Source organism: Echeneis naucrates, chromosome 7 (assembly GCF_900963305.1).
Source record: "Echeneis naucrates chromosome 7, fEcheNa1.1, whole genome shotgun sequence".
Taxonomy (NCBI): Eukaryota; Metazoa; Chordata; class Actinopteri; order Carangiformes; family Echeneidae; genus Echeneis; species Echeneis naucrates.
The window spans coordinates 1,116,063-1,142,055 of NC_042517.1; the positions used below are offsets into that span (position 1 = coordinate 1,116,063).

Below are 25,993 nucleotides of genomic sequence, written 5' to 3' on the forward strand. Positions count from 1 at the left end.
TCTCCCTCTCTCTCCCCCTCTCTCCCTCTCTCTCTCTCTCTCCTTCTCTCTCTCTCCCTCTCTCTCCCCCTCTCTCCCTCTCCCCCCCCCTCTCTCTCCCTTCTCCTTCTCCCTCTCCTCTCTCTCTCCTTCTCTCTCTCTCTCTCTCTCTCTCTCTCTCTCTCTCCTTCTCTCTCTCTCTCGCTCTCTCTCTCTCTCTCTCTCTCTCTCTCTCTCCTTCTCTCTCTCTCTCTCTCCGAGTCACACACACTCACTCCTCTGTGGTTGGCAAAGTGCGGACAAGCCTTCACTCCTTTTGCAGAAAAAGAGGAATAAATTGATGGTCGGACGAACGAGTGTTGAAAACAGACAGGAGAGAGAGAAAGAGCGGCGTCCTGTCCGGACTGAATTTAGCATTCGGGGTCACAGGAGCCGAAGAGACGAGCTCTGATTGGACAACACAACGTGCTGGTATTTCTCTGACTTTAGAGCTAAATCTTCTTTTCTTCCTGATGTCGCTGTGACCTTTGACCTTTCGGCTCCTGAATGTTTCCTTTGTTTTTGTTTTTTGTTTTTTTTCTCACTAACACTTTTGGATTTAGTTGAAAGTTTCTGTCGGGATCTTTTCCTTAACTGAGTCATCGTTACAGTCGATTCAATCAAACTGGAACTCACTGAAGTTCATCTTAAAGAGCCTGTAAAGAGTAAATTACATTTAACACATTTAATATTTTTGTAATCGAAACTGGACAAAGTGGACTAATTTCCAGAGGTCCTGCAGGATCTGGACTGTGCTGACAGTCGGACTTCAGACTGTCAGATCGAGGAGAGAAAACTAAGAGACAGAAGACTTTTGACAACAACAGCCAGCAGATGCAGCGAAAGGTGAGTTTTATCTTTATTTTTCTTTTGTCTCTATTCAGATTTTTTTTTGTGCACTTGCTGAAGTAAAATTAGTCATCAGGGACTCAGATTTATGCAGCTCAGGGTCAAAGGTGAGTGACCAGCTGTGGATCTGCAGGAGGAGGTGAAGCTCGGCGGGGCGGCCATGTCTCTGCAGGCCGACCTGAGCTGCCTGCAGGCCGGCGGGCCGGAGGAGCGGGAGGCGGCCATGACGGCTCTGGAGAAACAGCTGATGTGTCCGATCTGCCTGGAGCTGTTCAACAAGCCCGTGGTGATCCTGCCCTGCCAGCACAACCTGTGCAGGAAGTGTGCCAACGAGCTGTACCAGGTCGCACACACACACACACACATGGACCACAGGGACACACACTTTTATAACAGAGTGTGTGTGTGTGTGTGCAGTGGATTATCAGGGTCTAAAATGGGATGTGTGGATGTTTAACTGGTTTGCTCAAGTGCATGAAAATCACCTGTCTGACCTACATCTGCTGGTATTGTTCAGTGTGTGTGTGTGTACTGGACTTTCCACTGCACCAGATTTATATTCACAAGTTAGAAATTACTTTGAACATTAAAATTATCCACGTAAAAGCAAATGAATCCAAATACAAAGATACACAAGTGGAAATAAATCCTTAAAAAATGTCTAAATCTACTTTGCAGGTGAAATAGTTCCTCCGTCTTTATAAAGGATGTTGTGTTGGAAAAGCCCAACAGTATGAATTCTAAAATATAATAATATAGCACAATGATAAATGAAAATGCATTTGCATTTGTTTTGGGTGATTTTACATGAAGTACAACAACAAAAACAAATTTATCAATCAAGGTCTAAGAAATTATATTTAAAAAACAGCTTTACAAATGTTTTTTTGTTTATTATTATTAGTTCATAATCATATTGTGAACCAGGTCTCCCTGATCCCTCAGTCCTCAGAGACCCGGTCCTGATCCCTCAGTCCTCAGCCGGTCCGGTCCTGATCCCTCAGTCCTCAGAGACCCGGTCCGGTCCTGATCCCTCAGTCCTCAGCCGGTCCGGTCCTGATCCCTCAGTCCTCAGAGACCCGGTCCTGATCCCTCAGTCCTCAGCCGGTCCGGTCCTGATCCCTCAGTCCTCAGAGACCCGGTCCTGATCCCTCAGTCCTCAGCCGGTCCGGTCCTGATCCCTCAGTCCTCAGAGACCCGGTCCTGATCCCTCAGTCCTCAGCCGGTCCGGTCCTGATCCCTCAGTCCTCAGAGACCCGGTCCGGTCCTGATCCCTCAGTCCTCAGCCGGTCCGGTCCTGATCCCTCAGTCCTCAACCGGTCCGGTCCTGATCCCTCTGTACTCAGAGATCCGGTCCTGATACCTCAGTCATCAGAGACCCGGTCCGGTCCTGATCCCTCTGTACTCAGAGATCCGGTCCTGATACCTCAGTCATCAGAGACCCGGTCCGGTCCTGATCCCTCAGTCCTCAGAGACCCGGTCCGGTCCTGATCCCTCAGTCGAGCTCAGCAGCAGCTGAGGCTGATTAAAGTGTCTATTTCAGGCCGATTTGCCCTCTGACCTCTTGTCCCTCCCTCTGCTCGTCCGTCCTCTGTCTCTGTCTGTCTCTCTGTCGATCCTCTCACCTGTTTCACCTTCAGCACAGTTTCCTTCTGTATCTCCTGTCAATGATGATGTCTCATTTCTTTTTTTTTTCTCTCGGTTATTTAAAATGACTTAAATGAACCAAGTCTGTTCAGATCTGGATCAGTCCGACTCTCTGACCCTTTCTGTGTGTTTATCCGTCCATTTTCATCCTCCATCTTTGATACTGACGTCCAGAGTCACGTCTCTACATCAGACGCTCCTATTGGCTCTGCTGGGTGATGTCACAGCCAATCAGAGTCTGTGGATCAGTCCTGTATGTTTCTGAGTTTGTTGTGTTGACAGAATAAAGATCTGATTTTTCATCATTACTGAGCAGAACTCCTGATCAGATAAAGACAGAAACGACCCAAACACATGAGAGGAATTTTTCTTTGGTCATTCTGCTTCACACAGTTTTTATCAGGAAAAGAACTTAGTCCAGGTTTGAGATCAGGATCCGGACCAGAACAGATATTAATGTAACTTTCTGCTGGGACACTCAACGGGGACATCTTGTGATATTTTTACTTCATGTAGAGACGTGTGTGTCAGGGGGTTTTTGGTCCAATCCAGTGCTGCACTGATTTCATCAGGGAAACATTGGAAGATTTTATCCACCTGACTCTGATGATGATGATGAATTTCCCAGCATGCAGCTGGTGTTTGTTGACAGGCAGACAGATGAACAGCTGATCTGACTATGTGTGTGTGTGTGTGTGCAGCCCTCCCTGTTCCAGGCTCGGACCACCATGATGGTGAACAGCGGCCGTTTCCGCTGTCCATCCTGCAGACACGAGGTGGTGCTGGATCGCCACGGCGTCTACGGCCTCCAACGGAACCTGCTGGTGGAGAACATCATCGACGTATACAAACAGGAAGTCAGCAACAACACCGCCCCCAGGTGAACAGAGGCCGCTGAAATAGATCCAATCACAGACTGACAGCTTTTTTAAAGGTCTCCCATCTCTCCCCAGCCCCCCTCCCCCCTCCTCCCCCTTCCTCCCAGCCGACCTGCTCAGACCACGATGGAGAGAAGATGAACATCTACTGCCTCACCTGTCGTGTTCCCACCTGCTCGCGTCTGCAAAGTGTTCGGGGCCCATCAGTCCTGTCAGGTGCTCCTCTGAACGACGTCTACAAGCAGCAGAAGGTAAAACCTTTGTAAACCATGGACCTTTGACCTTTAGAACTGATGCTGGCTTGTTTCCTCTCAGGGACGAGCTGAGCGGAGGAGTCCGTTCTCTGGTGGCGTTCAGAGATAAAATCCAGTCTGTGATAGACGAGCTGGAGGAAACCTGCAGACATGTAGAGGTGTGTTTGTGTTACCGTGGCAACGTCCTCAGGGGCAGCCTGAAGTTTCGGTAGCGATAAGCTTACATGTTTCTATGTGAACAAATGTCAGCTTCCTGTTCGTCGTCTCTGCAGGAGAACTGTAAGGCTCAGAAACAAAGTGTGAGCGACAAGTTCAACCGAATGTTCTCAATCCTGGACGAGAGACACAAGGTTGGACTTTTGGACCTCCATTTATATTCCATAAAGTACACAGTGTCTTCAGTGTCCTGTCGTGAAACCTGATGATAGATTAACTGATCAGATCTGCAGTATATAGAAGAAGTAACACTCCTTGAACACCATCATCACTGTATCATGACCTCGCAGGCGATGACGCAGCAGATCACCGCCGAGCAGGAAGAGAAGACAGGCCACGCCCAGGCGTTGGCGAGTTGCTATGGAGACAGCGTGGAGGCCAACACCAAGCTACTGGAGACAGCGGCGAGCAGCATGGAAGAGCCGGACATGGCTGCTTTCATTCAGGTGAGTGTGATCGGACACCCGGGTCGAACCGAGAAATCAGACTTAAGTTTCCTCCAAAACAGGTTTGTTCAGCGAGAATAAAGTTTTAATAGTGAAGTCAAATGTCAGCCATTCAGTTTGCAGCCTTAGTCAGAACAACAGAGAAGCTAATGCATCATGGGAAGTGTTCTGTGTGTTTTGTTTTCAATAACACACAAAAGTTCAAACTAAGTCTCTGAGCTTCTCCTTCTTTCTTCTTCCTGCAGCATTCCAGAGAGCTGATCACAAAGTGAGTATCCGGCTTTTGTGTCATGTGATCAGGAGATTCTCCGGATTTTTCCTCATTGTTTATTAAAATCAGCTGTCTGTCTTTATTTCCTCACTCCCTCCTCCTCCCCGTCTCTCTTCCTGTTGTCTCGTCCTCAGAGTCGTCATGGCAACCAGCTCCTGTCCGGCCGAGACGCTCAGACCGGGATACGAGAACCTGAGGAGCTACAGGTTTAACTTCGGCCGACAGGAGAGGGCTCTGAGGAGCATCGACTTCAGCAGAGGTGACAACTCCAGTTCGTATCTGGAGGAAACACAAAGTGGACACAACTACAAAGAAAAAGCATCCAGCTGGCCTCCAGGAGCTCAGAGTGAAACTACCTGCCAGCAGCAGGAACACGATCTCCTCGGGGGGGTTTTGGACTTCAGCTCCAAAAATAGTTTGATGGTCTCAGAGGAGGAGCGTCTCCTTTAGCGTTCTATCGATCAGCACCAGTGACTTTCATGGTTTTAAAGAGCTGCTTGGATTAAATATTCCTGTTATTGTATTTCAATATTTTACTTTGTTTCATCTGATCATTTTGTACATGATACGTGTTGTTTGATGTTTTTGTATCAAAATGCAGCAGTCTCAGTTTCCATCTTCGAGTCGTCCAGGCAGCATGATGTTCATTCTTTAGAGACAAAGAAAACTAAAACATGAGCTGTAATCAGATTTGGTATCAGCAGGTTTTGTCGTCTCTCCTCAGTTGTGGAGGATGTTCCTGAACCAGAAGAGCCCAGAGCAGCAAAGCCCCATCAGAATCCGGACTCTGTCGTAGAACCGGCCCTGACGCCACCCGCAGTGGAACCGGTCCAGACAGCAGCCCTGATCCCAGACCTGCAGCCAGAGTCCGCCGAGGTAGAGCCGGAGGGTGAAGGATCAGACCGGACCAAGTACAAGGAGGAGGAGGAGGAGGAGGGGGGATGTCCCGACCCGGTGAAGGAGGCAAACGACTGTGAGCATCAGGAGGGGATGAGCACACAACAGGTAGAGTAACACACCTGCACAACAACAACACACAAGTTTGACGTCAAAGGCCAAGACTCGGTTCTGCGGTCGGAGGCCTGCCTGAGGCTCCGTGGCCTCAGTAATAACACTGAAAACCTACGGTGGCCCAGAGAGCTCGACACACTGACGCTTTGGTGCTCTGTATGTAAAGTGCCTCGATGTAACTTGATGATTTGGCGCCGTACAAATAAATCTGATTTGATTTGATTTGGAAAACGCAAGAAACAGACAAAAACACAAACAGAATCTGTTATCGTACAAGTAGAAAAAAAAACACATCTGCAAAAAGTCAAGAGAGTCAGTTCAACATGAAACATTAACTTTATTGAATATTTTTTCTTTGTAGTGGATGCACAACAACACTCATCTAGGGTGACACAAAAATGTGACAAACTGTTAAATGTGTGAAAATGATCTTCAGGTTGATGAACTCAGCAGATTCGATGATAAACTGACGAACACGTTCAGTTTAGATGAGTTTTTTTTTTATGAAGACACGTTTCTCAGATGAGATGCAGAAAAACTAATTTAAATATTTATTCCACCTGATGAGCCTTCACATTCACAATAATCACTGATTTCATGTTTTCATTGGACACATGAACGAGGCCGGTAACATTTCTGAAAGCAGACGAACCATCTGATCTCCTTCATGTCTTGCCGTCCACATGTCAGCGTCAGGGGGGCGGGGCTGAGAGCAAGCCAGGTGATTGGACAGAGACAGAGCGAGAACACCAAGCTCAAGGCAGTGAAGAGGAAGAAGTCCAGATGAAGGACGGAGCTGATGCCTCGTTTTACCACGGATGGTGTAAACCAGGCTCAACACAACCAGCTGGGCATTTCCTATCCACAGCTGAGTCTGATGATCCAAAAAGTCAGGATATAAAGAGTCAGGATCCAAAAAGTCAGGATCCACAGAGTCAGGATCCGCAGAGTCAGGATCCAAAAAGTCAGGATATGAAGAGTCAGGATATAAACAGTCAGGATATAAAGAGTCAGGATCCGCAGAGTCAGGAGTCCAAAAAGTCCAGGATATAAAGAGTCAGGATCCAAAAAGTCAGGATCCACAGAGTCAGGATCCACAGGAGGTCAGGATAAAGAGTCAGGAACTGCAGAGTCAGGATCCAAAAAGTCAGGATATAAACATCAGGATCCACAGAGTCAGGATCCAAAGAGTCAGGATATAAGAGTCAGGATCCGCAGAGTCAGGATCCAAAGAGTCAGGATCCAAAGAGTCAGGATATAAGAGTCAGGAACTGCAGAGTCAGGATCCAAAAAGTCAGGATAAAGAGTCAGGATCCAAAAAGTCAGGATCCACAGAGTCAGGATCCACAGAGTCAGGATAAAAAGTCAGGACTGCAGAGTCAGGATCCAAAAAGTCAGGATAAACATCAGGATCCACAGAGTCAGGATCCAAAGAGTCAGGATCCGCAGAGTCAGGATCCAAAGAGTCAGGATATAAAGAGTCAGGATATAAAGAGTCAGGATCCAAAGAGTCAGGATATAAAGAGTCAGGATCCACAGAGTCAGGATCCACAGAGTCAGGATCCAAAGAGTCAGGATATAAAGAGTCAGGATCCACAGAGTCAGGATCCACAGAGTCAGGATCCACAGGTCAGGATCTACCAAGTCAGGATAAACACTCAGGATCCACAGGTTCAGGATCTACCAAGTCAGGATCCAAAAAGCAGGATCTACAGAGTCAGGATATAAAGAGTCAGGATCCACACTCGAGACCCCAAACACCGATCCAAGAACTGGACTCGTCCCTCCACCTGCAGCCAGAACTCCTCCCACTCTCCACTCAGCTTCATGCGGCGCCTTATTTCCCCCTCAGCCAACCATGTGAGAGGCTGGAGGAGGAAAAGGAGGAGGAGCAGGACATGCAGGACTGGGTCTGTCCTGTCAGGGCCTTCAGATCAAAGCTTCACTGTGGTTGAAGATGGCGGCGCAGCGAGCAGCTGAAGGAAAAGGAAGAAGGAAACGTCAGCGAGGAAAGAAGGAATGATTCCTTTGGGATAGAGGAGAAGGTGAGCTACGAGGGAGGGCCCAGATACGGGAGGCGATGGTGTGGAGCGGCTGGAGAACCTGACGGAGGGAAAACAGGAGGCGAGCGAAGAGCCTGAAGACTTTGACCGCCAAAACGGAAACGAGTGAGAATGAAAGCGAGGAGAGAGTAACTTCCTGTTTCTCCGTCCAGGTCAGTGCCGTCCGGTTTTGACCTTCAACATCATCATCATCTTCATCGCGACCGGGAGCTGCTGCCTGTTCACACCACCTGCTGATGTGGCCACGCCTCCGCGCTGTCTTCTTCTTCTCTTGTGCTCAGTGTTCTCTCTCTTGTTTGCAGAGTCACATTTTCACAGCAGCTTCAGCTCCTGCAGAACGTCGATCGAGAGGAGAAGGAAAAAAAAACCGTGTGTCTGAAAAATAAAAATTGGCCTACAAAAAGAAGTCAGACCTTTTCTGTCCATCAGATCTTCTCCTCCGTTTCTCTCATCTGTCGCTTAGTGAAGAGAGCACAAACGCAAATAAAACACAAATCATACATCAGCAGGGCCCTTTAAAGGGCAAAAAACTCACACCACCCACATTAGATCTTTCCAGTGACCCCGAATTTTTTATTTTAATTTTTGATTTTGATGTCGGAAACTTTAAAAACCCTGAAAGGAAAATAATTTTTCCACTGGAAGTGTAAAGGGCTGAAACAGGATGTAAACAACAGGAAGCACTTGAAAACTCAGCCCAGCCCTCAAAGGCTGATGGGAGCTGTAGTCGACTCTGTGAGGAAAAAGAGGGAGAAGATCTGGAATCACAAATTTATCATTTAACAGACTCCCTGAGTTCCATCTGATCACTTCCTTCCTGCTTTCCCCCAAAACTCTTCAGACTTCAGTCTCTTTGTTGCAGCATCATCTCTCCATCTCCTCACATCATCACTCCATCCTTTCCTTCATCCCGTCCTGTTGTCCGCCGTCGCCTTCATCTCTCTCTCTCATCCCTCCATCTTCAGGCTTGTCACTCGCTCTTCTACCTCTTGGCCTTCCTGGTCATCCTGCAGAGAGTCTGGGTTTATATCAGCTGCTTCATTTGCACATAACATCAGCAGGAGACACGTCCATCCTCACTGCTGCACCGCTCAGGTACACAGCAGGCTGAGCAGGGCTCAACACAGTAACACAAACACTAACATGAATGTGACACGGATTCACGGCTGTGGCTTCCCTCAGAATAATAATAATAATCATTTCTGCTTCATGCTAAAAAAAAGAAATCCTGATGTGGCGTTACGGTCGTTTACTGACACAAACACAACTACCACCTAAAAACCTGAACAGATTCTCACTTATTTCTGGTTCTTTTGTGTGTCTTGTTGTTTACTCTGTCTGTTTATTTTATATCTCATTGTAGTCATTTTTAACATTTTGTGTTTGCTTTGTTTTCTCCTTGTTGTGGTCATTTTTTCATCTCTGTTGTTTTGTTTGTTTTGTTGTCCTTTTGTGGTTGTGGTTATTCTTTATGGTCATTTTTGTGCCGGTGTTTAGTTGTTTGTTCTTGTGTGTTGTTACTTTTAATACTTCTGGGGTCTGATGAACTCCTGCTGATTAGAGCGGTTTCGAACTACACAGACGCTTTAATTCAACGTTTCGATCATTCCATAGAAAACTAACGCTGTCCCTTTTTGCTCCAGATGGAGACTGAGACTACCAGTCCTCCCCCCTGTTCCTCCCTCCCCCCCCCCCCTCCCCCTCCCACCTCTGCCCTCAGCAAGGCTCCTGTCGGCCCAGTTTCTGCTTCTCCTGGCCGAACCCGCTTCACCAAGAAGAAGTGAGGGGAAGGAGAGGAAAGCCTGGAGACGACGTTCTGCTGAAGAGATGAACAAAGAGAAATCATTCTGATGAGCTCACGGATGAAACTCAGAACCTCCAGAATCACAGAGCAGATTTATCCTCTCTGACTTGTTTAAATATTCAACAGATTAAAACAAAACAGGAACTGTTGTCTGTCTGGAGGCGACGATATTCTTGTCTTAAAAACCGACTGACTGTAGAAGAAAAGGACGGATTCAGATATAGGCTGCACAGTAGCAGTAGTAATTTACAGCAGTGTGTGTAGGTAAATATCACACGTGCATTTTAGCAGTCTTTTAAACAGCGGACCATCTTTGGAGTGAAATATGGTTTAAAAACATTCAAGAACAGAAATAAGAGCTCGTTGTGGCTGATGATTTCTCAGAGATCAGAGAGAGAAACGGCAGGAGCAGAACAGTTTGAGGCTTCGTGCTTTCATAACGTTTATTTTTCTCCTCAGACTGCAGGAGTTTGAAGAGTTAAAGCACCTTTTTCTTTTGTGTTCTTTATATGTTTTTGTGTATCTGTGATAGTTTTTGGTTTTATTGGTGCTTTATTTATTTATGATTTTTTTTTTTTAATTTAGATGATTTTGGTTGCACGTGTGCGGTGTGTGTGTGTGTGCGCATGTGTGCGTGTGCGTGTGTGTCTTTGGATGTTTTGCTGCTTCAGTTTGTACTAACCTGTTTAAATGTAATTGCTTTCACACCTTCCTGCTCTGACAACTTCACTCCGATCCAACTTTGTTATTCTGTTTTGTTTCTCTTTTGTGTTGACTCTGCATTTTTCAGTTTTTTGGGGGATTGACCTTTTGATTGACAGCTGCCTCCTCTGACTCCGCCCCCTCTTATCCTCACCTGCTTGAAATAAAGGTGAACTGTTTTCACTCTTTATTGATCTCTTTGATTTGTTTGTTCATCACTGATTTTTAATTTTTTACAGAATAATATTCAATTAAGTTCAATTGTTAAAACGAATTAAGTGAGAAAACACAGACTTTGTTCTTCATTGGGAACGTTTATTTTTCCAGCGTGCTGTCTTCATCACACTGACCACCACCCCTCCTCCTCCTCCTCACTCACTCCGTTCCTTCGTGCACAAAGTTCAATTTTATTGTCGGTTCACAAACTTGAGTCACTTATAATCCAACAACTTTAACCGAGTTAGATTGAGTGTTAAAAAAAATAAACAGTGTTCTCTCTATGAAACAAACACATTAAACCTAAATAATTATAATTATTATTATAATAATGTAGATGGCTTAAAATGTACATTTATCAAAGATTTGCATTAAAAAGCACAACACACTTTACATTCAAACAAAGATGTTACTGAAATGGTTTATTCTATCACGAGTGAAGAAATATTTCCTGTTTCTTTAAGACAGAATTCGTTTGCATCCTCCAAGCAGGAAGCTGATCTGTTGATTTGACTTTCTATTTTTTTCAGCGATATCTTTTCGTATTTGTGTAGAAAAACTGGCACTTTGTTGCTTGTTTTTAACAATAAATTACTGTAGTTAATATAATATTATAATTTAGAGTATTTGTGAGTTGTGGTGATTCGTTTGGTTGTTTCTTCGTGGAAAACTTCAAACTCACTGAGTTTTTGCAGCTGCATCAGAAATCTTCATTTCACTTTTGGCTCCAGCTTGAATATTTACAGAAATGATTCATATAAAACGATGAACAGGTTCATAATTTATCTGAAAAATGAAGAAAATAATGTGCAGACTAACAGCAGGAAGAATGTTCCTCACTCAACTCTTATTAGAAGGAAGTCAACTAACCTGAAACTCAACAATCTGCTGCTACTGTAAATTTAGTAAAAGACATTAGCTGGCACAAAAAGCGAGTCACAATTCAGCTACACTAAATCTTTGTCATTGTCAACATGTTTGTGGTTGTGTGGCTTTAGTGCGAAACATCAGTTTTACAGTATGTTGTGTAGCTGAACTCTAGTGTTTTGCTCCATCAGTCCACCTGGGCCGTCCACAGATGTGTGTCAGCGTCCGTCTCTACGGTTTGTAGATCTGGTGGTTTCCTCCGGCGGCGCTGGGCGGCATCACAGCGCTGGCTCCCGCCTGAACGTCCACGAAGCCCATCCTCTGCCTCCTCTTCCTCTGCTCCGTCATCTACAGGACGTTCCGTCAGCTCAGTCCAACAAGCTCAGCTCCACAAACTGTGTGTGTGTGTGTGTGTGTGTGTGTGTGTGTGTGTGTGTACCTGCTCTTTCAGCTCGGTCAGCTGCGTCGTCAGAGTCATCACCACCTTCATCGTCGCCGCCAGTTTGTCCTGCAACATCCTCATCTCGTTCTGCTCCCCGTCGCCGTCGGTTACCACCAGAGACATCGCCTGCATCCGTGGAAACCAGTCCAGGTTGTTGTTCTGAAACAGGAAGGAGATCCCGTTAGCCTGTTTTGGGTCTGTGTTCAGGCCTGCTCTCGATCAGGTCTCACCTTGATCATGTGAGCGACGTAGCTCTCCGGTCCGGTGTAGTCCGTCTTGTTCTTCTCGCGCACCAGAACGATGAAGTACAGGTAGTTCCAGATGTTGTGCTCCAGTTTAATGTGCTCCTCAAATGACACCGTCTTGTTGTCAAACTTATCCCTCTCCAGACCTGAAACCACGAACAGAAGCGGCTTTTACAGATCCCAAACACACAGCTTCAGCGCTCAGAGTGTGTGTCTGCCTACCGCAGATGAAGCAGGTCGTCTTCAGGATCTCCTCTTTCTTCTGTTTTTCGCTCCTCAGGTCGGCGAACGTGTCGATGATGACGCCGAAGATCAGGTTGAGAACGATGATGATGACGATAAAGTAGAACAGCAGGTCGTACACAACCCGGGCCGGAAACAACGGCTCCTACACACAGACACACACACATCTTGTTGAAGTTGGAATTTAGAACGTTAGAGGCTTTGGAGCTGATTTTTCATCACCACTGAGCAGAACTCCTGATCAGATAAAGACAGAAACGACCCAAACACATGAGAGGAAGGAAACATTCAGAGTGAGTTTGTAGTTTTTTCCTGTTTTTCTGAGTTTCTCAGAAGTTTCAGTATCATTTCTTTAGATTGATAATGGCTGCCGGTTCCTCACGTTCTTTGATGGTTTGCGGAGAACGTCTCCGACTCCTCCCCCGTTCCTCAGTCCGTGATTCAACACGGTCACGATACACATCAGCAGAGTGTCGCACGCTCGCTCCGTGCTCGGCTCCTCTGAAAAACACACACACACAGATGTTGTCAGTCTTAAGGCTGCATCACTCGTGGTAACCATGACGACTCTCACCTTCCTCCTCGGCGACAGCGCTGGTCTCCATGGTGCAGCTGACTCCGTCTGCAGAGCAGGACTTGAGGAAATCCTGAGAAGCTTCATTCTGAGGAGCTGAACAACATCAACAACAGTAACACACACTGAGGCACTGACAGACACACACCAGTACAGACCCCACTGGATCAGGACCAGGTGGACCAGTCCTGACAGTACCTGCGGCGATCTGCAGCAGCGGGTCCACCTCCATGATGAAGTCCTCCTTCAGGCAGAGGAAGCCGACGATGGAGAAGAGGTAGACGAGGATGAGAGCGAGCAGCGCCGTCAGCAGGATGGAGCGCCCGTTACGAGTCACGCTCTTTATCACGTTGAACAGCGTCTCCTCTCGGTAGATCAGGTCGAACAGCTGAGCGACACAAAAACACAGACGAGGACTTCAGCAGAGAACAGCTGGACGGCAGTCTGTGTGTGTCTGCGTTTGTGCGTCAGTCACCAGGATGCTGTAGAAGAGCTCGTGGACGAACAGACCCAGCGTGGACGTCAGGACGTAGGCCAGGTGGTACAGGAACTCCACGTCCATCACCATGGCCTTGTAGCCCATAATGAAGGTCCCGTTGTTCCCCACAAAACTCACCACAAACACCACCTTATTGATGAGCTGCCGGGGGAGACAGCAGCTCTTCAACGCTTTCCATTTATTATTGTAAACATATTTTATATCAATCATCCATATTTAAGATTCAGAGACAGCATCCATGTCTGAGATTGTTTTGTGATTTAAAGATCAGAACGGCCTCATCAGTGTGCGTCTCTTACGTTGAGCGTTCCGAGCACGATGAGCGTGTTGCCGATGCCGAAGTGGTAGATGGAGCGGAGGATCAGAGCCAGCGTCAGCGGCTGGAGGCCGTACCGCTGAGAGAACAGCCCCAGAACTGAGAGACCGGTCAGGATCCAGAACAGCATCAGCAGCAGAGAGTCGTCTATCGCTCCGGCTGGGGGAGGAAAGGGGGGAGGAAGGAGGGCGAGGGAGAGACGAGTAATGGTGTCTGCAGCTGCACTGACAGCATGCACAATGGTTGTGGTGTTGTTTTGTGTACCTTGTCCTGAGTCGTACGGGTAGAAGAAGGCGATGATGAGGTTGATGAAGACGGCGAGGTTGAAGGAGATGGTTCCCCACAGAGTCATCCTCCTGGAGAACCAATACAACACCGGCATACCTGGAGGGGGAGGAGCTTAATTTAACCTGCACTTAGATCAGCTGATGGCGTTTTCTTAGTCGTCATGGAGACAAAAAAGACCAAAAATTGTGTGTGTGTGCGTGCGTTCTCACTCCTCAGCTTCTTCTGCCACTCCATCTCTCCGTGCAAGAAGGAGGTTTGTTCAAAGAAGTGCGTGACCTTTGACCCCTGCTCGTCCTGCTCGGTGGTGTTGAAGACCCTAAACTTCGACTCCTCTGTCAGGAACTCACAGATGGGATGAACAGGAAACACAATCTGCTCCATGCTGCGGTCCTCACGCACAATCTGAGAGAGCCAGCGACAACGTCAACAAATCTTAAAGGTCCAAACGGTCTGCAGGCAGACCGCCACGTGGCGGCTGACTCTAAATCAGGTCCAGCTTCTATATTAAGATCAAAGAGAGATGTCACAACAAAGCAGTCAGGCCCCGCCCACCTGGACCCTCTCCGGTGTTTATCTGAGCTCTGCTAAATTATTATTAAAGCAGCCAATCAGAAGAGAGGACCTGATCCTCTGTCACTTCCTGTCTGGGTTGCCCCTCCCCCTCTGTTGTCAGCTGACCATCACCTCTATCTGTGACGTCAGCTGGTCGTAGTACTCCAGCGGATCCTGCTCCACCACAGCAGCTGGAGCTGAGGACTTCAACATCTGGGACAGAGGACGGTTGTTCAGGTTCAGCTGCAGACGCACAAACATCTCCGTTAGACGCTGCGGTGTCGTCTTCATCATCATCATCATCATCCTCACTGTCACTGATGATATTTACCATGGAGGAGATTCCCTCCTCGCCTTCTTTACTCTTCTTTGGTGGTTTCAGGAGGTTCTGCAAGCCTTTGTTGTGTCGGGCCAACTGACAACAGACATGGATCATCATCATCTTCATCCTCCTCCTCCTCACCACCACCACCACCATCATCATCATCATCTTCACTCACCTGCTGACCCAGGATGTAGATGTTGTGTCCCACTTCACGCGGAGAAACCTCTGAATCTGTACACTCACTCTCCTGATGATAGGCCTTCTTTATCACCTCCACCTGCACACACAACACGGCGATGACAATGTGGAGGAGACATAGAGAGGAAGGACGGATGAAGGATGGAAGATGCTCTGACCAGCTCTCGTGGTCGGAGGTTGAACAGGATCCTCTCTGCGTTCTCGCTGTCGTGGCGACTCTCCATCAGAGCCAGCAGCAGCTTGGAGGCGTTGTCCTGGCATGAAGAAGAAGAAGAAGAAGAAGAGCATGAAGAAGAGCAAGTGAACATGAGGACACGTATCGTTTGGCTCCACCCCTTGTTGGTGACCTCTGACCTCTGACCTATGCGTGGCAGTGAACGCACCTTCAGCTGCAGCACCATCTCCATCTGATAATGACACAGTGGGCTGATGTCGTTCAGGATCAGAGCGGTGATGATGTCGATACCGTTGGACTCGTGGGTCACTATGCACGTCTGGATCACACAAACAGACACACACATTAATGATGAAGCTCCCCCACCCCCCCGGTGGTGTTCCCCTGCGGCTGATCACCTGGTTCTCCTGGCAGGGGCCCTGGCAGTACTCTGTGAGCGTCTCCAGCGTCTGGATGATGAGGTGGACGTTGGATTCGTTGATGTAGAGGCCCAGCAGGCCCAGACCGCCGGTGGTGCTTCCACACATGATGTCCAGGAACTGAAGGGTCTCACACACCAGGTTGTAGTTGGTCTTATTGTTCTGGCATCGCAGGAAGTTCTGGACAGAAGAAGGACCCGTGTCAACCATCACCTACACCCTCACACTGAATCTGGGAACACATGCTACACGCTAAGAGCCGGGCAGATGGATACACATCACAAAACAGTTCCTGCACACCCAAAAAAAAAAACCGTGTATGAGCTAATCAGACGTGCTGGTAGGGAGCTAGGCTAGCAGTTTCCCTCTGCTTCCAGTATTTATGCTAAGCTAAGCTAACAGCCTGACTCCAGATAAGTAAATGAAACATAGACACTGAGACTCCAGGTCCTGGTTGTGTGTTAGTTAGTTATGTTAAACTAACCTGCAGGTCCTGGTTGTGTGTTAGTTATGTTAAACTAACCTGCAGGTCCTGGTTGTGTGTTAGTTAGTTATGTTAAATTAACCTGAAGGTCCTGTTTGTGTGTTAGTTATGTTAAACTAACCTGCAGGTCCTGGTTGTGTGTTAGTTAGTTATGTTAAACTAACCTGAAGGTCCTGGTTGTGTGTTAGTTAGTTATGTTAAACTAACCTGCAGGTCCTGGTTGTGTGTTAGTTATGTTAAACTAACCTGCAGGTCCTGGTTGTGTGTTAGTTAGTTATGTTAAACTAACCTGCAGGTCCTGGTTGTGTGTTAGTTATGTTAAACTAACCTGCAGGTCCTGGTTGTGTGTTAGTTAGTTATGTTAAACTAACCTGAAGGTCCTGGTTGTGTGTTAGTTAGTTATGTTAAACTAACCTGCAGGTCCTGGTTGTGTGTTAGTTATGTTAAACTAACCTGCAGGTCCTGGTTGTGTGTTAGTTATCTTAAACTAACCTGCAGGTCCTGGTTGTGTGTTAGTTAGTTATGTTAAACTAACCTGCAGGTCCTGGTTGTGGTTCTCACACAGCAGCTGGAGGAACCTCAGAATCGGCTTCATGATGATGACAGCTGGTCCCATCTCTGTCTCCACCTCCCTCTGCTCCACCGCTGGCGGGGTCGGCAGGGCGGCGGTGCCCGCCACGGGGGCAATAGACTGACCCTGAACCAGCAACGGGTGACCTCCTGAACCAGGAAGCACTATCGCAGCAGTGTCCCCTTCAGAATAAAAGAGTTCCAGCCTTAAATGGTCAGCTTGGTCTTCACATTTTAAAGGGACAGTTAAAGACTTTAAAGGGAAATCACGTAGTTTATAAAAGCATGTAGACAAAGAGCGGGCAGAAAGCGAAGCTCCGAGGTCTCACCGCGCTCCAGCTCCTTCTCGTTGGCTTTGTGCGTCATCTCGCCAACATTAACAGAAACTGTAGCTTTGATGTCGGTCTGGGCTTCTTTCATCCGGTCGTGAAGAACCTTGAAGAACTTCTCTGACTTGTTGTCGCCCATCATCAGTTTGTAGAATGAGTTCTGTGGGGAGACATGTCGGGTCAACATCCAGTATATTTTATCTTCTCTTTGAATGTTTTTGGTTTTTTGGAACATTTGTGGATTGAATTTATTATAAAATAGTAAAAATACATACAAAATATGACAAAATTGAACAAAACAAAAAGAGAAGAACTGAGGATGAGACAAGAAGTGATTATGTTTATTCATTATTTCATTTCATATTTTAAACTGTCGTTAAAAATCTAAATCTAAATGTATTTTTATCAACTTGTAGTTTTAAGAGGTGGTCAGATATTTCCTTTTTATCATCCGTCTCTATCTTTGTATTATTCTTGTTCATCATTCGTTGATGACTTCTTCAGCCAGTTTTTCTTCATATGTCAGGACTTTTGTGTTGCATTATCAGAGAAATGTGTGTGTGTGTGTCGGACCTGGATCTCGGTGTTCCCGCCCTCCAGCAGGCAGATGGCCAGTTGGATGCTCTCCTGGAAGATCTTGTCGCTCTTGGTGCTCATCACCAGATCTGTGAACAGCTTCGTTCCTCCTTCCCGATCCAGTCGACACTGAACCGCCACCACCGCCGCCCAGTCCCGCTCCTGCTCCACGCCTGCAACAAACGCACAAACGCTGCTGTAAGCCTGACTGATTGGAGTTTCTTCATTAGATAAACACGCTGAGTCTTCTTCTACTGGTCAGATTGTGTCACTGTTCACCTGCAGCTCCGAGCTCGGCCAAGTCGTTCTTCTGGTTGTTCTTCCGGTTCGGAAACAGGTAGTTCTGCAGTAAAACTTTCCTCAGGGAGATTCCCTGAAACGACAGGAAGCGGCGTTGACATGGAGTCGCCGTCAGACAGAAACTTGATCAGTCAGTCCTGGACTGACCTTGTCATCAAAGTCCAGAGTCCTGATCAACATCTCCTGCAGCGTCCTCAGAACTTGGATACACAACTTTTCTTCTGAAGACATCAGAGCTTTTGTGTGTTGGATCAGCCTGTACACACAAACACGCACAGACATATTTCCCATCAGCCCCCCTGTCAGTGAGTCTCTGGACTCTGAGGATCTGGACCTACTTGGAGATGAACCCTCCGGACTCGCAGCGCTGCCGGGCGTCGGTTCCCTCCAGAAACAGCAGCTCAGGTTGATGGAGGACGTCGACCAGCACCGACAGCTCGGCGTTCACCAGCGGCTTCAGACGCTCCTCCAGTGTGTTGATGATGTCCTGAACACACACACAGATCGGTTGGACTGAGTCCAGATTCTTCTGATGGAGCCGCTTTGACTCGAGACAATCGACGAACCTGCAGTTTCTCGATGATGTTCTTGTAGTCCCAGGGGTTGCTGGACACGATGGGCCTGGAGGACCTGGTGGAGGACTTGTAGTTCGGGTTGGACCGGGACAGAGAGTTCAGAGCAGAACTGGACAACACGGAGCTGATCTGAGCCTCCAGGTCCAGAGGAAGACTGATGGAACGGGTCTTGGCTAAACAGAGAGACGAAGAATCACTGATGCATCTGTGCAGGTGATGTCATTGCTGTGGGCGGAGCCAGAGTGCGATACCTGTCATAGCGAGGATCCTGATGCAGGTCTCCACCTGTCCTCTGTGCTGCTGCTGCAGCCAGGGACAGTCCAGCAGTCTGACAGAAGACTGAAGCAGCTGAGTGACGATGGTGTGATGAGTCTGACGGAGAGAGAGGGCGAAACAAAGGGATGATGGGAAAATGTGACAGTTTGTGGCCTCATGGTGGCGGCTGAGCTCATTGTCTCTCTGACCTGCAGGGACGTGCTGTTCTCAGAGAACGGCGAGCTGAAGAAGGCGTTGATGGTGTCGAAGACCACGTTGATGATGTATTTCTCCAGGATGGGATCAGAGAGACGGTGGTCCCGTTTATTACAAACCTGCAGACGAGAAAACATCAGGATCATCGTCACCGTCGTCATCAGACAGTTGGACAGGAAGTCAGGCAGAGAATCGGACAGTACCCGAGCCATGTCCACTGTAAAGTCCTCGAACAGCTTCCAGATGTGGTTGGACGTGTAGATTTCCTTCATCTCCACCTCAGTGTCCACGTAGCAGTGATTCACAAAGTTCACATAGGCAATCTTCACCTGGAGACAGAGACGGACACTTTCAGCAAAGACAAGTCGAGTTTTTCAGGAGCTGCAGGCGAAGACAGATGGACACGGACGGCCTGCGTGTCCTGTCCCTGAACAGCTCACTCAAGTGCTTCCTGTCGGCTGGAGTTGATTAACTCATCACCTCGGTGATGCAGTCCTCGTGCGTCACCACTCGGACCACGTCCTCCAGCGGCAGCAGCGACGTACATTTGATCTCCGTGTAAACGTTCTTCCCCTCTGCGCAGGCGGCCAGCAGCTCCACCAGAGAGATGTGATACCTGCAGGGAGGAGGAGATCAGCATGCGCAACCCTGGAAACCCGTCCCACGATGCACAGCAGAACTGTTGCCATGGTTACCTGAGCGGGCTGCTTTCGCCGACCCCCTCCCTGCTCTCCGCCATCAGCTCCAGCATGACGTTGAAGGAGGTTTTGTCGTTGTAGAAGACGACCACATCCTCGCCGGCGTTCGTTAGCTAACGGAGAGAAATGACATCACCTCACCACCAAAAACAGAAAAGTGAAACATGACATCTTCCTCCTCCTCCTCCTCCTCCTCACCTCGGTCATGATCATGTCCTGACACTTCTTCACGTACTTCCCCTCGGCCTTGATGATGGTGTGGAGGAAGTTGAGGTACTGGACGTGGCGGCCGTGCGTGGCCAGGCAGTGGATGAAGTGCTGCAGGACGCTCTCTGAGATCTCGGTGCACAGCTGGTAGTTGTTGCTGAAGATGTACTGCACCGTCTCGGCCTCCAGCAGCTGCACGGAGGAGGAAACATCTCAGTGTCAGAACATACAGACGCTCCAAAAGGACCACACTGGACGGTTCTAAAAAGTTGGTACCCCGGGGTTCAGGAAGAGGTTGAGGTTTTTGTGCAGCAGAGCCTGGTTCTCCTGGTTCCCCATACAGAACTTCTGCAGGAACAGGTGAGTGTACCTGATGATCTCCTGCATCTTCACGTCGTTCTGCAGTCCAGAGAGAGAGAAGGAGAACTATTTAAACTGGTTTGATCAGGACTGTCCGGATATCTTTGAGTACCTGAAGCGTTAATCCACAAATCAACTGACAGGCCTCCATTAAGGTGCTTTTATTTTGGTGGGAAACAGTCCTACCTGGTCGTATGACACCTGCAGCAGGTCCAGCATCACTTTGTGAGCTCCCATGTTCTTCAACAGTCTCTGCTGCTTCTTCCAAACTCCACTGCTGCACATTTTATTCAACCTCTCCAGGATCTGAAGATTGGAGCAGACAGGCAGAGCGACCAGGTGCAGAGTTACCCAAAAATCAGTTTCAAAAGAAACCGCAAAAGAAACTACCGACTTTTGAGTTTTTATGATTTACTGAAAACTCATTCAAAAGATCCACATGATCCTGGAGCTGCAGACCGGCACCAGGACAGAAAATGAGCGTTTACATATTCAGAAGTAATAACTGATTTAAGTGAAGCTGTGAAGCTGTCTGTTTCTGTACTGGACAATCTGGATGGAGTTCAAGAAACTAAAACCTTTTTTTATTTACACTTCTGGTGCTGTTGTCCGAAGTGGCTGGTGGGAAACGCCAGGTGACAGGTGAGCTCACCAACAACACCACCACAACAGAGACAGAACCCCCCAAAAAAACAAACAAAACTCAAGATGGACGAATGTTCTCACCTCCTTGACCCTCTGGTAGTTTTCGTTGCCTTTCTCCAGCTTCTCCTTCTTGGGCATTGCTTCCTCTGACGGCCCCTACAGGACACAGTTCTCTCTGGTTATGGTGTTAATTATACACACTTGCCTAGCTGTGCAATGCCAACTTAGATAAAATAAGTCAACCGTTGTTAGCTGGTTAGCAAAATAAATCAATTCCCACATAGAAAATACTAAATTGAACAATGCCTCACACACAGTCAGCCTCTACAGGTTAGTTACTTCTCAGGTTGCAGCTCATTATGCAGCAGAAGTGTGTATTAGCTGTTTGACAACAAAAATGCACATTTTGTGCGTTCACTTTGCAGCAGACAACAAACAATGAAGACAGAATGACATAATGAAGCAAAAGTCCCAAAAGTCCAAACCCAGGACCGAGTAGGTGCACCTTAGTCAGCTCTGACACCAGCAAGCCCCACGCCAAGTACAGCACGTTAAAAACCAGCAGCATTTTAATAGTCCTTGTGCTGGTTTACACAGTGACTTTGTGTTATTTTGTTAGTGTGTTCACACAATTAGTTGTCTGATACATATCACACTGAAAAAATGTGACGAGATGTGACGGCAGTTTTTGGTTGTAACACTAAAGCTTTACGCTGACGATACTGCACTTTTCGTCAGCCCCTTGTTTTTCTTTCTTCATTAAGTTGTGAATGTTTTTCAAAACACCTTTTAGTGTGTGTGTAATTTGAGTAATGTTTGTTGTGCTTGTAGTCTCAGGAACGTCAGTGTTATAATGTTAGAAGATGTTGGCTCCTGAAACTGATTTTTCTGATCTTCGTGAAGTAGAACAAGAAGCTCATGTTTTTGATCCTTACCTCTCCTTTCTCCTTCTTGTCTTTCTTCTCCTTCTTCCCGTCACCTCCTCCTGAGCTCTTCTTCTCCACCCATAGTTCAGATTTCTCCACCAGCGTCCGGAGGCGATCCAGATCAGACTTGATCAGCTTGTAGTTCTCCACATCCTGAGCTGAGATCAGCAGCTGGACCTTCGGACGGACAGAATGTAGTCTGGTTAACGGTAGTTCAGCCAGTGAGTTTCTAAGTTGATTGAAAACAACAACGGAGTTAAAGGACTTGAACCCTGGACCCTCAGATTAAAAGTCTTATGCTCTACCGACTGAGCTACTCAGTGTTCACCCCCCCTCTGTGGGTGAAAACATCATGTCTGGATGTCTCCCGCTTAAAAATCCTGGAACACAACCAGTAAATGTGTCCCAGGGGCCGTCAGCACTTTACATTTTATTTAGAGATTTAAGATCTCTTCCCCAACAGTCCAACGCTCCACCCATGTGACCCCGATGGCTCACAGGTTTGGTTCACAACTCTAACGACTCTGTACTCTTGCTGGCTTGCTGAAATGCATTTTGGAAAGTGTATCCCATTGGTCTTCTTGTCAGTGACGACAAGCCTGTATGTTGTGTGTCTACCTGTTTGAAGGTCTGCAGCACTTCCTGTCTCTGGCTGAAGTGTCTGAAGAGCAGCTGCAGTGCTCCAGATACCAGAGGAGGGTAGTCGTGCATGGTGAGGTGGATTAACACTCGTAGGAACATACGACCGCCTTCGTCATCCACCTCCAGGATGCTGTTCCCCTTTCTGGACACAAACACACACAAACCAAAGGATGCTTAACAGCATTTTAGGTTTTTATAAACAAAACACGCACGCATGCACCTGAAATACATGCAGAAGAACGTACCCGACTCCAAACATGGCCTCCGCCTGCTCACCGATGTGCTGCAGGTTGATGGTGGCTGATGACAAACAGAGAGGTTCATGAGCCACAGCAGGACTGAAGATGTTGAAGTGAATCTATTTATACACACTTTGGCAGTAAACAAAGACAAAAAGAAAGACAAAAACCGACCTAAAGTGTAAGAACACACTAATTTTAAACTTTTTCTGTGTTCTACCTGCTGTTTCCATGTCGGCTGAAATTTCTGGAAGCATTGGGGGAAATTAACAACAAAAAACATTGTCGATTGGAATTTAGTGGATCACAGCTGCCTCTTTCAAGTCCTGATAACAATTAAATCTGTAACTTTATGCAGAACATCGTACCATTTCATCACCAAATGTTATTTATCGAAAAAAACAGAGTTCCTAAACTGGAAAATGTAAACTGAAGAAAAACAGTTGTCTACGTACCTGCGTACTCCATGTTGGTGGTGGCGTCAGCATCAGCCATTGGATAAACTTCTACAAACTCCTTCTTGAAGACAGACAGCAGGAAGGAGAGTCGATAGTCCAGACGAACATTCAGAATGAACTGTTAACAGAAAGTTTGACGCTGAACTGAAGGAAGTGAACGGGTGTTAATGCTAATGCTAGCTATGTAGCATTAGCAAAATTTTACGAATGGCTCAACAATACAGACAGACAGACTCTTAGAAAATAAACTTTTAGTTAGCAGAAGTCCATCAGCTGGCTCTTTCATTCAGCTTAGTTCAACATCATCACTAACTATGACTACAAAAAAAAACACCTCCATGGTTGTACAGCTGTACCTAATAAAGTGGTCACTGTGGATTTTTAAAAATCTGATTTTCATGAGTTACTTGTAAGATCTCCAGGATCTTCAGCTTGGTGTCCATCACTGTCAGGTCCATCTTGTCAAGGCTGTCCTTATTCCCTCTGGCTCCGTCAAGTACCAGCCCCGCCCCTCTGGCACCTGAACCTCCAAATATGGACTGCTTCCTGTTGAGGACCATGGTGGACATCATCTGACCCATCCCATGTATGGAGCGCTTCACATTCTTCCCTTCAGACAAACAGATGGACACAAGAGGCAGAAAATAAATCATCCAAATGTAACAAAGGTCTTTTTCTAAAATACTGCGTTTCCTGTTCAGAGTTCATTAGTTTAAAGTACTTGGTCTGTTCAATGCCTGTCACGTCTCATGGAGGCTTAAAAAAACAGCACAGATTCTGGACAAAAGGTCAAAAGAAATACTTGACTCTGTTAAAGTGTATTCTTTGTTCCCTCCTAAAAGAGAAAGCACGCCCGTATAATTCAAACCAGAAACCAGAGCAGAGTACCTGATCCGTCATCGTGGAATAAGAGCCCGGCGTGTCCAGGATTGGGCCGACAGTCAATGATGCCCAGCAGCGTTCTAGTGAGTCTGAGCAGCTCAAAGAAACTGTAGAAACCAAAGTAGATGAGGTGTCGGGCCAAGCTCACGACCTGGAGAGAGGAGAGACAGCAAAGCGGATCAGAGATACGCCGAAGGACGGAGGAAGACGTCAACGGAGAGAGAAAGGAAAATAACACAACAAGCACACACTTCATATGTGAGTTTGTTTTTCTCCTCGTTCTGGAACGGCAGCTCGTCATTCAGGACGTTGTTGAGATACTCCTCCATGAACACCATGGTGTTGGAGAAACGGTTCTTCTTGTTGTCTCTGCTGTCGTCCATGTTGGAGTCATAACTAAGGACGAAAAGAATCCCAACAGAACGAATGAAAAGCTCTTCTTTATGTAATTAAGCTTTCAGCAAAGGAACCACCCAATTTAGGACTTGTGGTTAGTACCATGACTTCGGAGATGACCCAGGAAGACCTTACAAGGTAAAGGAAGGTGCTACCTACTCTTTGATGGTGATGGAGGTGGGGATCTCGGTCCAGAGACGGGCAAATTTGACGGGGGTCACCAGCTCCTGAGGGTCCCGGTCCACGTGGGCGTGGAGCATGAGGCGGCAGAAGGAGGCCCGGAGGTCAAAGGGCAGAGTCTCGTCCATCATGCACAGGAAGATGAGCTCCACGTCCAGCTGCTTTGAAATCTCATCTATGGCCAGATACTGACGATCCAAACACATCCGGGCAAAGAGCTTCAGCTGGTACCTGAGAAGGTCCACAGAGGAGACACGTCCGTCATTCACTCATACCGAATGTTTCATACATCTGTGCACAGTATAAATCCAAAAGGAGAGGAGACCTGTAGTAGGTGAGGACATTCTCATCATGAGCGTTTCCCTGCCTCGCCTCCTGAGCCAGCTGTCTGATGCTCTTCTCCTGCTTCTCGTTGGTCTTGTCTGTCCAAACCAGCCACACCTACAGAGACAGGAAACCAGCAGGATGAGACTTTGGTCCGTTCTACTGAAGTGAAAAAAGGACGTGGTTATCACGAAGACTCCCAAACAACGTTCTCCTTCTTAGCTACAGTTGCTCCTAGAAATCAAATATTCAGAAAAGAAGCTGTCGTAAAGAGAAATATTCAGACCAGATGGTCACCCATTAAATGGAAACACGCTGCTACACATTTTCATCAACTGGTGTCTTTGTAAACTTGGAAAGAGATTTACATCCTGAATTTGAAACAAGCCACCAAAGATTTGGCTGAATAAATATGCAGGCAGACCAACCTCGTCCTCGTCTCCGTAGTCGTCCATCCCCATGTATTCTCCCGGAACACCATCAGGGGACGTCTCTTTTGGGACTCGACGCCTGAAGACAAAGAAACAGGAAGAGAAGAGAAACCACCTTGAGCACCTTGAGCGTACCGTCATGTTTTGGTAAACTTTATGTGAATATTTTTTATATTTTATATTAACACAACACCTGCACTGATGTTATCGATGAAATAAAGAAATCTGATAATCAACCACAAGACTGAGACACGTTTCGCTTTTTGATGGGAACATTTTACAGCAGATACATGTAGTAGTTCTTCGTTTGATTTGTTTTTAAGATGATAAAAGGTCATGGTTAAAATAGAGGGGACGTTGAAGGTCCTCACTCTGTCTTGATGAGGATGTCCTGGTTTTTCGGTTCCAGCACACATTTACAGATGAGCTCCTGAGTGACGGGGATGGCCACGTTGTTGGACACACACAGGTCGGACAAGTAGTCCAGAAACCTGCACAAACACACACATTTATCCGGGTTTGGAAAGTTGAACAGCTAAACACCAGCGTACTAACCCCCCCTCCCTTTTCTTCTTCGTCTGTACCTTGGCTCACGGTTCTTGCGGACCAGGCTGACGAAGGTTTCTACCTCCGTCTTGGTGATGTGCTTCTCCAGGAGTTTGCGGTTGTTGTGCAGTAAGGCGGTGATGGTGTCCTCGGCCAGGATGTCATAACCGATCTGACTCTGCATCACACCAAATTGCTTTGCTATGTGCTCCTGGAAGGGGGGAGGAGGAGGATGA

At 47.2% G+C, this 25,993-nt stretch overlaps 1 protein-coding gene and 1 pseudogene across 1 annotated transcript in view; one reads left to right on the top strand and one right to left on the bottom strand.

The window, feature by feature from the left end:
- The first annotated feature begins 285 nt into the window (after positions 1-285).
- Positions 286-10,337, top strand: LOC115045860 (tripartite motif-containing protein 54-like; annotated as a pseudogene).
- The window catches only part of itpr3 (inositol 1,4,5-trisphosphate receptor, type 3), a 33,379-nt gene continuing 17,656 nt past the window's right edge, over positions 10,271-25,993 (bottom strand). Inside the window, exons 16-60 of the mRNA XM_029505780.1 lie at positions 25,796-25,968; positions 25,583-25,702; positions 25,209-25,290; positions 24,782-24,897; positions 24,436-24,687; positions 24,132-24,276; positions 23,887-24,031; positions 23,406-23,608; positions 22,996-23,116; positions 22,547-22,601; positions 22,278-22,443; positions 21,669-21,836; positions 20,815-20,889; positions 20,275-20,394; positions 20,005-20,127; positions 19,720-19,920; positions 19,519-19,634; positions 19,304-19,439; positions 19,027-19,152; positions 18,817-18,942; positions 18,604-18,724; positions 18,344-18,525; positions 18,116-18,264; positions 17,925-18,033; positions 17,757-17,850; positions 17,475-17,650; positions 16,866-17,061; positions 16,538-16,647; positions 15,498-15,698; positions 15,308-15,418; positions 15,083-15,178; positions 14,902-15,003; positions 14,714-14,816; positions 14,534-14,592; positions 14,059-14,251; positions 13,826-13,945; positions 13,545-13,720; positions 13,222-13,386; positions 12,940-13,134; positions 12,747-12,834; positions 12,555-12,673; positions 12,152-12,317; positions 11,915-12,075; positions 11,682-11,843; positions 10,271-11,590 (exon numbers count right to left, since the gene is read on the bottom strand). Of these exons, the coding sequence (XP_029361640.1) occupies positions 11,474-11,590; positions 11,682-11,843; positions 11,915-12,075; positions 12,152-12,317; positions 12,555-12,673; positions 12,747-12,834; positions 12,940-13,134; positions 13,222-13,386; positions 13,545-13,720; positions 13,826-13,945; positions 14,059-14,251; positions 14,534-14,592; positions 14,714-14,816; positions 14,902-15,003; positions 15,083-15,178; positions 15,308-15,418; positions 15,498-15,698; positions 16,538-16,647; positions 16,866-17,061; positions 17,475-17,650; positions 17,757-17,850; positions 17,925-18,033; positions 18,116-18,264; positions 18,344-18,525; positions 18,604-18,724; positions 18,817-18,942; positions 19,027-19,152; positions 19,304-19,439; positions 19,519-19,634; positions 19,720-19,920; positions 20,005-20,127; positions 20,275-20,394; positions 20,815-20,889; positions 21,669-21,836; positions 22,278-22,443; positions 22,547-22,601; positions 22,996-23,116; positions 23,406-23,608; positions 23,887-24,031; positions 24,132-24,276; positions 24,436-24,687; positions 24,782-24,897; positions 25,209-25,290; positions 25,583-25,702; positions 25,796-25,968 (6,240 nt within the window). The 3' untranslated portion in view covers positions 10,271-11,473. The remainder of the gene's footprint in view (positions 11,591-11,681; positions 11,844-11,914; positions 12,076-12,151; positions 12,318-12,554; positions 12,674-12,746; positions 12,835-12,939; positions 13,135-13,221; positions 13,387-13,544; positions 13,721-13,825; positions 13,946-14,058; positions 14,252-14,533; positions 14,593-14,713; positions 14,817-14,901; positions 15,004-15,082; positions 15,179-15,307; positions 15,419-15,497; positions 15,699-16,537; positions 16,648-16,865; positions 17,062-17,474; positions 17,651-17,756; positions 17,851-17,924; positions 18,034-18,115; positions 18,265-18,343; positions 18,526-18,603; positions 18,725-18,816; positions 18,943-19,026; positions 19,153-19,303; positions 19,440-19,518; positions 19,635-19,719; positions 19,921-20,004; positions 20,128-20,274; positions 20,395-20,814; positions 20,890-21,668; positions 21,837-22,277; positions 22,444-22,546; positions 22,602-22,995; positions 23,117-23,405; positions 23,609-23,886; positions 24,032-24,131; positions 24,277-24,435; positions 24,688-24,781; positions 24,898-25,208; positions 25,291-25,582; positions 25,703-25,795; positions 25,969-25,993) is intronic.